Source organism: Lepidochelys kempii, chromosome 12 (assembly GCF_965140265.1).
Source record: "Lepidochelys kempii isolate rLepKem1 chromosome 12, rLepKem1.hap2, whole genome shotgun sequence".
In the NCBI taxonomy this organism is placed as follows: domain Eukaryota; kingdom Metazoa; phylum Chordata; order Testudines; family Cheloniidae; genus Lepidochelys; species Lepidochelys kempii.
The window spans coordinates 17855745-17869147 of NC_133267.1; the positions used below are offsets into that span (position 1 = coordinate 17855745).

The following is a 13403-nucleotide window of genomic DNA, read 5'->3' on the forward strand; positions in this document are numbered from 1 at the left end:
TAAGCTTCTGTTTTCTTTGTGCTTAAATAACCCAGTTGAGTAAGCCCTCTTCTATATACTGTAACAACAACATAAGGCACTGAAGACTTCCCCATCTTCTACACAATTAACTTCAACTCTGACCTTTTCTTATGTATTATTAAATTTATGTTAAATGTTCCAAAGCCTAATTATAACCCACACCATTTTTTTTTTAACTCCAAAGATCACACTTTCTCACTTCAATGGCTTAACAAATAAGTGTGTACTGAATATGAGGAATCCACAAAGTACCAAATAATCAGATTTGCGTTCATTATAAACATATGCATGTGCACATAAAGGCGCAGCCATAAATCATAACGTAGGTTACATGACACTCTACCTAACTATTGTTTGCACTGTTTTTGTAGACATGTTGGTCCCAGGATATGAAAGGAGACAAGGCATGTGAGGTAATATCTTTTATTAGACCAACTTCTGCCGGTGAAAGAAACAAGCCTTTAAGCTCCACAGAGCTCTTCTTCAGGTCTGGGTAGTTGATCTTCTCTCACTGATCTACCTGCCTAGAAACAATTACAGTAACTCCTCACTTAAAGTCGTCCCAGTTAACGTTTCGTTATTACATTGCTGATCAATTAGAGAACATGCTCATTTAAAGTTGTGCAATGCTCCCTTACAATGTCTTTTGGCAGCCGCCTGCTTTGTCCACTGCTTGCAGAAAGAGCAGTCCATTGCAGCTAGCTGGTGGGAGCTTGGAACCAGGGTGGACCGACAGTCCCCCCATCAGCTCCTCATTCTCCTAAGTTCCCTGTGCGGCAGCTGTCCAGCAGGCTATCAAGTCCAGCAGGCTATCAATTGCCGGCAGTTCAGCTGTCCCTCCCCCCACTGCCTTATGTTGCTCCTGCCCTCTGCCTTGGAGCTGCTCCCCAGCACCTTCTACTTGCTGTGCGGGGGCAGAAGAGGGGGCTAATGTCAAGGTGTCCCCTTCCCCACTGCTCCTGCACCCCGCTTACCCCATCTTCCATAGAACGGGGCGGGGAGGGCGGCGGCAGAAACAAAACAGGGCTCAGGAGGGAGGGAGCTTCCTGGCAGCAGCTGCTGTCTCAGCTTGCTGATCAACTTAAAAAGGCAGTGTACTTAGAGTGGGGTCAGCTATTTAAAGGAGCAATGTGCATCTCTCTGTCTGCTATGCTGTCTCCCCTCCCTCCATCTGTGCTGCCTTGTAGAGTGTGAGGCTACATTAACAACGTGTTAACCCTTGAGGGCTCAGCCAATTGCTAGTTCATCATTTAGCAGTAAGGCATCCCCTGGGAAATATCCCACCCTCTGAATTCACCACCTCAACCAAGCTTCACAATCATCATCGCTGTGTACCAGTATTAAATTCTTTGTTTAAAACTTACACACACACACACACACACACACACACACACACACACCACCTCAGTACTATGGTAACAAGTTGCTGATCCTGGGCTGAATCACTGCATGCTGGTGCAACAGCAGCCCTGGTATTTCTGTAAGCATTCTGTGAACAAGGGGCTGGACAATGTACGGCAACGCTTCGAAGGGGTCAGTACATCTATTCTTAACCTGCAAGGTAATACCAGGGCTGGCACTGCCCAGAGGAGAGTGCTTGCTTCGGTGGCTAGCAGACTGGTGGCATCAGGCAGCTGACACCCAGGTAAGCATGTCTCCCTCTGCTGAAGGCAAGAGGGTTAGAAGGTGATTCTCAGGCCTGGTCTACACTGGGGGAGGGGAGGGAATCAATCTAAGATACGCAACTTCAGCTACGAGAATAGCGTAGCTGCAGTCGACGTATCTTAGATCGACTTAGAATCACTTACTTTGTATCCTCACTGCGCGGGATCGACAGTGGTCGCTCCCCTGCCAACTCCGCTTCCGCCTCTCACCGTGGTGGAGTTCCGGAGTCGATGACAGAGCGATTAGGGATCGATTTATTGCGTCTACACTAGACGCGATAAATCGATCCCCGATAGATCGATCACTACCCGCCGATCCAGCAGGTAGTGTAGACGTGGCCTCAGTCTTGGTAACTTTGACAAATAGCTTCAAAGCTCTTAACTTAGACTATTTCTGTGTGTATAATATTTCTGTGTGTGTGTGTGTAATATATATATATATATATATATATATATATATATAGGCTTTTGTCTGGTGAAAAAATTTTCCCTGGAACCTAACCCCCACACTGCCATTTACATTAATTCTTTTGGGGAAATTGGATTCGCTTAACATCATGTCGCTTAAAGTCACATTTTTCAGGAAAATAACTACAATGTTAAACAAGAAGTTACTGTATTCAAGAATTATTTAACATTATTAGATTCAATGGGAAAGGATAAACTCAAATCTTCAAAATAATTAGGTGGGGAAAAGGAGAGGGAGGGATAGAATCTAGTTTGTTCAAATTTAGCCTGAAGTTAATGGAATAAAAATAAATACATACATACATCCTTTCAGTTTATGTGACAGAAGTGCCAAAGCCACGACAGGAACTTCATACTTTGTGCTGGGAACTACATTTTCTGTTCTATTATTATGACATTACTTCAGAAATAAGAATTGTAATGTTTAAGTATCTTAAACAAGCTCAACCAGAAGAGGTAGCCTGTTTTAGATTCAGACATACTCACAAATGAAACTAGAGTTGCTCTTCCAAAGCCAGCCAAGAAAGGAAGAGATTTTGTTTCGGATTCTGAATGGCTCAAGTTTAATATCTGACCCCAAATTATAAATAGTTCCTTTTACAATACCTCCTTAACTAAGGAATATAGTGCTAGACGCAGCCAATTAAGAATTTTAATGTGCAGAAACTTATTTAAAATTGTTGCATACAGATGACAGTATATACTTAAAGTTTATTATTAAACAGTCCCATAAGAATAAAAGGACTGACAGGGAGTTCAGTTTTCAAGACTGCAGGTTTGTTTGTTTGTTTTTTTAGGAACACAATGAAAGTGAATAAGCGGAAGTTCTGTGCAGTTTGCTCATGCTGTACCAATAATTTCTGTCTTCTGATAAACCATCCACCCAATACCAGTTTCCACACAACAAATCTGGTTAACATCAGCTAACCTGATGTTTCACAGAGATTTCTCGTTATGCCTGTTGACTAGAAGTGAGATGGAAACCGAAGAAAACTTGAAAATAAAATTTAAACAATATTTAATGTACCATGCACTGATTTGGTGCATGGCTACAAAAGGAGGACAAGAATTTTTTTCAAAAAAATCAGCATAAAATCAGAGGGTTTTTGTCCTTAAATGCAAGGAGGAGAAAATGGCAACATTCTCTTCTCCTTAACTAATTTACAGTATTTACCTGCAAGAGCCCCACAGTATGAGAGACCATAGACCTGGTATTCCCTACATGCCTCCAAATTAAGAAGGAAATCCACAGAACTGCTTTACAGGTGGCAGTTAGGGTGAATTAGAAGACGGTGGTGGTTCTCTCTTCCTCAACCTAAGGAGAATTTTGTGGGAAAGCTGTTTAGCACCAGTGTGTTTCATAATGCCATTCCACAGACAGTATTTTACTGTACACAGATAAGGCACATGAGATTAATTTAACAAACACTGCTATCATTGGATTGCCATGCAGTTATTATACAAGTTTAGTCTTTACTCAAAATATTCAATTATCCTCATGAACTTGATGAGGAGGTATTAGAAAAACTCAAGAGAAAATTAGGTTCAGGAAAGTGAACTGCTCCACAATTTTCCACACGTGGTCCTTAACTCATTAAATATGTGTTTGCTTATGTTTTTGTACTGACCAATTCACACACACAAAAGCATTTTTGGCTATAGCTAGCAGAGCTGTTATTTCCACACTCCCCCCTACATCTCGAATTAATAGGGTGAATTTAAGCACTCATGAAGGGTGCTGGATTAATGATCCTGTGGAATGAAGTTCTCTGTTGATGTAAAATTATCATGCAGGTATTACATGACTGAAAGGGTTGCAGCACTTGACTCAGATTCAGGAGATCTGGGTTAAATTCCTGAGAGCGTCACAGACATCCTGTGTGACCTTGGTCAACTAAGGATCCTCGTCTCTTACTTTTTGCCTATCTTGTCCATTTAAAAACTTAAGATCTTTAGGGCAGGGTCTGACTCATAATACATGCATGTACAGTGCCTAGCACCATGGAGCCTCAATTTCAGTTGAGGCCTCTAGGCATTAGTTTGTAGTACAAATAAATAAAATAAAAAATATAATTATTCTAAAAACAAATTCTCTTCATCAATCAATGCTTACTCTGTAAAAACAAGCTTCAAACCAACCAAATATGTAAACACCATTTCCTCTTCTTTACAAGTGCAGACTCTGAGCCCCCATAATGTCATTCACTGCTTTTTTCTCCAGCTCTTTTCAGTCTGCTGGGGTTTTCAAGAATACCCCAGAGAAGTACTTTTTCTTAAGCCTCTCTGTTGCAAGGATGAAGGCCTAAATTCTTCTCTCAGTTACACCAGTACAGACCCAGAGTAACTCCTGTGATATCAGTGGTGCTACAACTTCAGATTTCCACTGGAGTAACAGAACAGAACAGAATTTGGATCATAAACTATTCCTTCTAAAGCAATCTTCTTCTAGTGGGAAGAAGTTGGGACATCTGGACCCAACAGACAGCCTAAGTTATCTAATGCATCATTTTCTTGTGTCCAGCATTTTACTCTAAAGCTTAACTACATATTCAGACGTCATTCCACAAATGTGCTTTTTTTCTTTCAAAGGCCCAATCCTCAAACTCACACAAATACTACTCCATCTTGCAAACACGCACATGCACATTTTAAGCATTTGAGTAGCTCTGCTGTCTTAAAGTTAAGCACATGTGTAAACTCTTGCAGGATCAGGGCCTTAGACATTTCTCAAAAGGTTAGGGTTCAATTAACTTCAATGGGAGTATGTTCATATGAGTAAGGGCTGGTTGCAGGATCAGCCCTCAGGTTTGCACAGTATTTTTAAAAGTTGGACATGAACATCTGATACCAGAAAGTGGCTCAGAATCAATAAAATACTTCAATTTGTTTTACAATTATTCGTTTAAGGATATTCTGGTCTTGGTATCATGCTTTATACAACACCCCAATACATTTTTGATGTTGATGTCATGCAAGAAAGTATTGACAAAATGAAACACTAAACGACAAATAGTTTGTTCACGCAACCAACTTTTTTGACAGCATCTGGGCTACTCTGGCCTATATAAGAAAAAAACCTCAACAAACAAAACCAAGAGATTTGGGAAGCAAACCAAGCATTACATTTTTCTAAGATTCCTTAAAGTATATTAACCACAGTGCAACTTTATTCAAAACTTACAAGTGCCTGCAGCTATACCACCTTGGGATTTACTCTCAGACTGAATGAGCCAGCTCCCCAGCACAGTGTTTAAGGAGGCCCTTTGCTGCTTGCAGTGCTGTTTTTTTGGGACAGGATATAAAACAGAAGCCCTCACCACTTTTGCAAGAAAAGGGATGTTAGCCCAAGTGTTCTAAGTTCCCATACACACTACAAAAACCACCATGTTTGTGACCCAAACATTTAACCAACAGATTAAGATTTTAGCCCTTTCTTGAATTCTCATCTCTTAACACTGAATGCGTTACTTATCACCTCAGAAATGTAGCACTTTACAGATGTATTTTACAAGAGAGTTTGGCAACAGAGTGTTTTTATTAAACACATAAAATTCAATTAGTAGTTTAAAATAATTTGCTAGGTGACAATAGTAAGGATGGTGCATTGCGTACTCATTAAAAGTATCATTAGTTAAGTAAAATCAGATTAGATAGTTACCATAGCAAAAAATCCAAACTCAGGCTAGGAGCAAAAGTTCGAACATAATATAATAAGAACTTTATTATACAATTACCAATGTTCCTACTAATGTTCAGATACAAGCTCTTTTGAGAAGAGAATTATATTATTTTGTTTAACTGATGTTAAGGAAATGTATGTTCACCTGACAGACTGAATAAAAAAAAAATCAAAACAAAAATACAGATAACATATATTTTTAAAATTGATGACATGCTTCAGAAAATACAGCTGGGTATAAATACATTAATAGTACAAAATAAACCCCATATTTTAAAGATGAGTGCACCATTTTGATTCTAGATTAGCAAAGATTAACTTTAAATCCCACTTGCCTTCTAGACTCCTTTTCATTATTCTGTGTTTGCCTGCTGCCACTTTAGACCCCACAAAGACAACCGTTCACAGCTCAGTGATTTTGGGTCTGCTCCAAATAGTGTGTCAACCAAAAATACTAGTGTTTCACCCTGTTTTGAAGCGTATAGCTTGCAATTACTTTTCTAGCTGGCAGGAGCTGCAAGTCCAGCACTAATTTTACACTGTAAATAACTCCCTTACTGGATTACTTCAACTTTCTAATACAACTCCTTTTTTGTTCTGCAAACTAACAGTAAATAATTTATAATATATGATGTTATTAAGCTAGTTTTTAACTGTTTCATTAGAAGTTGTGATAATCAGGGTCCAGACACCACAAGGGAGAACAGAAGATTTAATCCCCCCAGAAATAAGCAGTTAAACCAACTGATAGCATACTGTGTTATTTAACTGTAAGAATATATTGAGTAAAATCTTTTATGAACGCCTGTAATGCAATGAACTTACTAGTCATTATGAGATATCTATACATGTTATGGTTGTGAAGGTGTGTGCGCATATATAGAAAATTGTAACTGTGGTGCAACTTTACAAAAACTGTAAAGCCTGAGGTTATGTTTATTTTCTACATAACTTATATATGTTTGCTCTCCCCCTACTATTTCATCTTTGAATCTGTGGTTTTTCTATTAAATAAACTTTACTATTTTTATCCCAAGCAGGTTTCTAGTGCACAAACTGTGTGGAGTGTGAATGCCAAAGAGAACTGATAATTGGGTGGCCGGTTTCAAGCCTTGCGGGGTGATGAACCAGAGGGGAACGGTCTGAGTATCTTGTACTTAAAAACTCAGGAAGAACATATTTGGTGAGACCTGGTACTGGACGGGATGTTGGTGTCACCCTGAAAAGAGTAACTAGGCTAGTGAGAGCCAGGGTTAGACCTTTTGCTTGTGGGAAGGCTTTTGGTGTCAGGTTACTGAATCATAGCTGCACAGCACAAAGGCACCCAAAGTTACAGGGCAACTGATGACAGAATCCCTTATTGATCTGGGTGGATCCCAAAACATCACAGAAGCCTTGAAAAATAATGAAACATTTTTCATGAATCCAGAAATTACAGAGGCTCTGGGAGTTTTCCGCCTTCCTCTGCAGCGTGGGGCACAGGTCACTTGTGTGGTTATTACTGGTATTTCTTATCCAAGGGATATTATTTCAGAAGCAAAAATAAATGGTGAGAAGACATGAAAAAACTCTTAAAAACCCTATGAATGAGCAGCTGATTTTAACATTTACTACTGGATAGAGATATTTTAAGGAGGATGTATTTTTATTAGAGGGGCAGTATGGTTTAGTGAATAAAGCAGTTGGGTGGGAATCAAGATACCCGAGTTCTATTCCCAGCTCTGCCATTGGCCGGCTAGCTGACCTTGGACAAGTCATTTCACTTTTCTGTGCCTCCATTTCCATTTGTAAAATGAGGATAATGGTACTTACCTTCTTTGTAAATAGCATTGAGATCTACTGATGAAAACTGTTATACAGGAGCAAGGTATTATTGTGAGTGGTATAAGCTATTATGCTACTTAGCAATCTAGGAAGAAAGCAAAAATTTTTGCTCCAGAGAACAGAAAAGTGGCAAAGAGATAAAGCCACGAGGCATGTAGTAAAGCCCACTGAAGGTCTACTTTTTACAACATTTTTCTACCATATCCCTATTGGAAAGATGACATTCAACACAGACACAAAATGCCTGCTCTCAAAGCTTCATCATCCTGTCCCACGGCAAAGATACAACCAAACTTTATTTGTACTTCCTCTTACAAAGGGATGTTGAAGTAAAGAACATAAAACAATTTTAAACAAAACAAAAAGAGAGGACACAGTCAGAACAAAATATTAAAGACTTTACAGGGGTTGGCGTCACCCTCTAGTCCAGTTTGAGAGGAAAAATTGTCACAATGCCAGCGGCTAGCAATAGCTGCATCAACATCACTAGTGCCAATGGAAAACTAAGTAGTAAAAAAAAGCCTGGAAATTAGATAAAAGTTCAAGCAGTTTGAGTTAATCATATGTTTCAACTACTGTAAGAGTAGTATTCTCTACCATCCTGCCCCGAGCCTGCATTCACTGCAGAATGGTTTCTCCAGTGCAATTTACTCTGACAACTTCCACCACCTTGATTTGACTAAACGCTTATGGCTGGAATCCAAAAAGCAAAGAAGTTTTAAGAACCAAAAGAAATTAAAACAACATACCCTGCTGATAATACTTGACAGGCTTGTAATCTGCTCTTATCTGAGTAAATGGCTTGCCAAAAATAAAGGTTGCTCTCTCCCTCTTCCATTGTTCAGCCTCAATATACTCTAGTCTAGATAAACTCTCTTTTCAGTAACAAAGCAGATGGGCAGGTATTGAAGTTTTTTAAAATAGCGAAAAAAATATTGATAGTACTGCTAATATGAACACTGAAATGCTTTAAAAAACTGATCTTTTTACCTTTCTCAAATAAGACAGGATAATCACAGACTGTTTTAGGTTTCCAGCTATTCCACAGCTACAACTTGTACCTTGTATAACTTCCATCTGTGGTTATTGCTTTTGGTCCTAATTAGTCTATCTGCTATAATAAATGACAAACAAAAAGTTGGCTAAGAAAGACGTTTGGAGAAAAACGGACTCTTAGCAAGATGTCAGGTCGTGGATAAGCACATGACTAACGGCAAGCTATTATTAATTTCCAAAGCCTGAGAAAAATGCTAGCATAATAGTGAAGTGAGGGCAAATTTATAGACAAGAAATCGTTTTCAAGCTCTCACCAATTCTCTTATCAAGTATTTGTATAGTCATCTCTAAAATTATCAGGGTTTACTACAGAAAAGAATGCTGAGACAATGACTGTATACATCACTTGGAAAGCCAAGTTTACTGACTCAAATCTGATTTTCATATTCTTCATGCTATTTTTCCATGACAGACCAATTCACACTTTTTTTTTTAAAAATAAAAAGGGTTCTACCAGGCATGAATAATGGACCTGGTTACCAGAAAAATATTTTTTATATATATAAAATGGACGTTATTCTTGAGATGCAAAACCCCTGTTATAGCACACCTGGAAAACTACCACATTTCTAAGCCAAATCCTGTTGTTCTTATTTAGGAAATACTCAGACTGCCACTCAGCCCACTGCCAGTCTGGGGTTCCGTCCACCAGCTCCTGCCAGCCAGGGTCCCGGCTGCCGGCCCCGCTCAGCCCGCTGGCAGTCTGCCCACATAGAATGGGTACCTACCTTCTCCATGGTTCTAGCCCATTCCCTTCCTCTCTCTCTCTCTGCACTGAGCTGAGGGTGGGAGTGCACTGAGCACAGGGCTTGGGGTGAAGGAGCAGGCTGGGGTGCAAGGTCTGGCCAGGAGCTAGAATGAGGAAGAGGGCACAGGGTTGGGGCAGGAGGTTTGGGTGTGGAGTGCCTAGCTGGGAAGCTCCCATTTGGTGCGAGGGTCCAGGTGGGAATGTGTGTGTGGTGGGGGGGTGCAGGAGCTCCCGTTTGGTGCTCAGGGCGGGGGTGGGAATGTGGGGGGTGCAAGAGTCAGGGCATTGGGTGTGGGGGGCTGTGTATGTATGGGGGGTGCAAGGGTCAGGGTAGGGGGCTGGGGGTATGTGAGGAGGGTGCCGAAGTCAGAGCTGGGGTCATGGGGGGGATGCAGGAGATCAGGGCAGAGGGTGCTCCCAGCCCCCTGCCCAGAGTGGCTCACGGCAGGGGGCTGGAGGAGATATGCCCTGATTCCACCTGCCTTCCCCGAGGCCCCATCCCCACCTCTTCTCCGCCTCCTCCCCGGAGCAGGGAGCGCACTGCAGCTCCGCTTCTCCCCCTCCCTCGCAAGGGCCATCAGCTGATCGAGGGCAGGGAGGGAGAGGCGGAGGGGCAGGAACCCAGCACACTGGGGGAAGAGGCAGGGAAGTGGGGAGCTTGCCTGCCATGCAGCAGCAGCCGGCAGGACCAAGCTTCTTCACCCTGCCCTCGCGGGTGGGGGGGGGCGGAGGGTGGAGAAAAGCAGGCAGGGGCGGGCAGGATTTTTAATGGCATGCTGCTGCCTGCCGGGGTCCTGGCCGCTGGCCCTGCTCAGCCCGCTGCCGGCCTGGGCTCGACAGCGGGCTGAGCGGGGCCGGCAACTGGGACCTGGGAGGCAGCAGTGTGTCATTAAAAATCGGCTCCCGTGCTGTCTTTGGCACGCGTGCCATAGGTTGCCAACCCCTGGTCTAGCTCATTAACCTACTGCACCTGCCTAACACTCAGAACATTTCATACCAATAAAACAAATTTAATTACCAGTGTTTAATTGAATTTGGTGAACTTCTGCTATGCCAACGAAACAGAGGAGTGAGGAGAACCAATCTGTGTTAAAAGTTTGTCGTTTACTATTCCAGCACAGTAACAAGATACTACTGCAGCAGTATGATGTTAACTACCCTAAACTTCTGTGTATTTTAGTACAGCAATAACTTTTCACAAAGAAACATTACAACTGATTGTTAACAGGTTAACAGTTGTGTGGGTTGCAGGGAACAATAAATCACTATCTTCTGTATAAATGGAAAATAACTATAGACTTGATAAAGCTGAAAGAAGTTACTAAAGTTCTGAGAGACCAATATAGAGTACTACTATATGCCTGGATCAAATAAAAAGAATCCCAGTACTTACAAAATGCAGAACAATTTCATTTCCACACTAAAAAGACTTTGTCTCTGAGGGGGAAAAAATCCTTGGCTTCCTCCAGACATCTAACGTAATAAAATGTCAAATACAAACTCTTGATCACTTAAGTGTCACTTCCTAGGGTTAGAAGGACACTGTTTCAACCTATCAGCCTCACCAAGAGCCCTCTTCTGTGACAGATGTATTGTCTCCTTAAAGAAGCATACAAAAACCCGGAACATCTCAGCGTCTACAAGCGTACACTCACATGTCAGTAGCGGCCAGATAACAGCACTACTGTGAGACAGTTATGAACTAACAGAGTGTTCTGGGTATAGAGATGGAACAATAAATAAAAAACTTCACAAAAATTAGAACCAGGCCATAGTTCAATCTTTGGTTGAAAAGTTTACATTCCATGAAGAGCAAAAAGGGATGCGTGAAAGTTTGTTTACATTAACAACCTGATTTGAGTGACTGAAATCCATATACAAATTTAATCACAGATATTGGAGATGAAAAAGGCCTATTTCGTTACCCAGTTAATCTTCCTAGCAGAGTGGGATTGCGCCCTACAACACATGTTCCAGGACCTGATTCACCACGAGTCACTCCAGTTTTCAAAAGTGTTATTCCATTGAAAAGCATTTTAAAACAATGCAGTTACAGAGACAAAAAACTCTATAGAGTAAGACAGTGGTGAATCAGGCCCCTAGTACTGAAGGCACTTCTCAAACATACCACCATGAATCTACTTTCTGATGAAGTATGGAAAAGGAACACAAACCTTCTTCAGTCACTTCAGAGCGATCTGGCTTTGTCTCCTTGTGGTGTCCTTCTGCCACTTTCACAGCCACTGCTCTGCAAATAGCTCCAAATTTCCGATCCAAAGAGCGGACTCCTGCCTCTCTAGTGTATCTACCACAAGGAAAATATTTTACTCTAGATTAAAGTCTATAAAGCAGAGTATCATCAATGATTGTTTCACTTAAACACATCAACTCCCCCCCCCCCAATCCTATTGCTCTATAGATACATTTTCAATGGTAGCTTTTTCTTTGTTTCTAGTTTAAAAGAAGATGCTGGAACTTCCCTAATCTGAGCAGGGAAAGGGAGAAAGGAGCACCTGTGTCTGACACCTACTCAGAAAATCTGCACCATACTGAGGAAGACAGCAGAGGAAAACACAGCAGACCTGTGACCAACTCTTGATGCAAGAGACCAGGAGCAGTTTCAGGGAAGGCAGGGAGAAAACATTTTCTCCCAAGTAAGGAATACGCTGCTGGGGAAGAAATGGGAAGAGCACTTGTGACGTCCCTCGAACAGGAACTTCGGGCAGAAGATCAAACTTACCTTTCAAAGAAAGTGGTGGAGATGGGGGGGGGGAGAGGTGCAAGGGAGCTCACTATGTATGTTATTGACGATGGTCTACAGTGCTCCAGGCTGCTGCCCTCTGCAAGACTTCCTTTGCACTTCCTACCTGGCATTCTTTTGATCTGCCACTCAGAGGAAGGAGAGAGGAGACCAGGTCTTCTCACACACCCCAGATCATCCTCTCCAGTCCCTGTCATGGCCTTTCTCCTCTTTCTGCAGTGTAAAGTGGATAGTGTAGCCTGCTACCTTCTCTACCATTTATGCAGGCCAATGTGGAGTGATCTTCTGTATCGCTCCACCCTCGTGCAAAATTTTCATCTACAGAAGTATGTGTGTAGTTTTTGCGCACCTCTAAACATAGGGACTGTGATCATCCCTCATCCTTGAGTGGCATGCGCAAAGCTGAGGTGGGAGGTAGGTTCCTTGTACCATCCTATCCCATCTGTGTTGCTGGTCCTAGTGCAGGTGCAATTTTAATATCCAAAACAAGTCAAGAAATTCAAAGTTATGTAGCCCACAGCAACCCCCTAACTTAATCCCCTTATGGATATATGTTCTATTCTGTATTAATTTTATAACCTTAATATATATCTGGAGCATTTTGCATCAGTGGTATTAAAAAGTGGTGGAAAATTATGTACATGACTTTCTAATATTTAAACTTTTATTTTTTTTTGTAAACCACATTTCTACAAACATGCAACAGGTAGTAGATTAAGACAGTGGTTCTTTACACTAGTGACACTGACAAGGATTTTCCAACCTAGGCATAAACAAATCTTCCGCTAAAACAAAAAGCAGCAGGTGACCTGCTAGAAGCAAGTTTATAAACAAACAATCGTGCATATCGAGACACTATGACAGCAAAACAACTGGAATATTCTATACCATTAACTATTCAGTTTACAAAGTAATCCCTTCCTCACGAATCTTGTGGAAATGCTTTATGGTGTCACATTAAAAAATTTCTATTAATGTACCACAAAAAAAGTAATCTAGAGCCTAAAAGTAGCGAACAGCACATTTACCTGGTGATGATGTCCAGAGTAGTTACTTGTGGAATCTGAATCTGCTGAGGAGTCAACCCATGCTGTTCTAGCTGTTTAGGGATTAAGTGTCTATGTGCAATTTCTATCTTCTCTTCTTGTGTATATCCTTCAAAAGAAAGCATTTCATTCATCT

At 41.3% G+C, this 13403-nt stretch overlaps 1 protein-coding gene across 4 annotated transcripts in view; it reads right to left on the reverse strand.

Moving 5' to 3' along the window:
- The window catches only part of LONP2 (lon peptidase 2, peroxisomal), a 114594-nt gene that overhangs the window by 52402 nt on the left and 48789 nt on the right, over positions 1 to 13403 (reverse strand). For all 4 annotated transcript variants that reach the window (XR_012154484.1, XR_012154483.1, XM_073307718.1 and 1 more), the window contains exons 10-11: positions 13250 to 13376; positions 11635 to 11765 (exon numbers count right to left, since the gene is read on the reverse strand). Coding sequence is in view for 2 of the 4 variants with exons in the window: in XM_073307718.1 (XP_073163819.1) it covers positions 11635 to 11765; positions 13250 to 13376 (258 nt within the window). In the remaining 2 variants the exon portion in view is untranslated. The remainder of the gene's footprint in view (positions 1 to 11634; positions 11766 to 13249; positions 13377 to 13403) is intronic.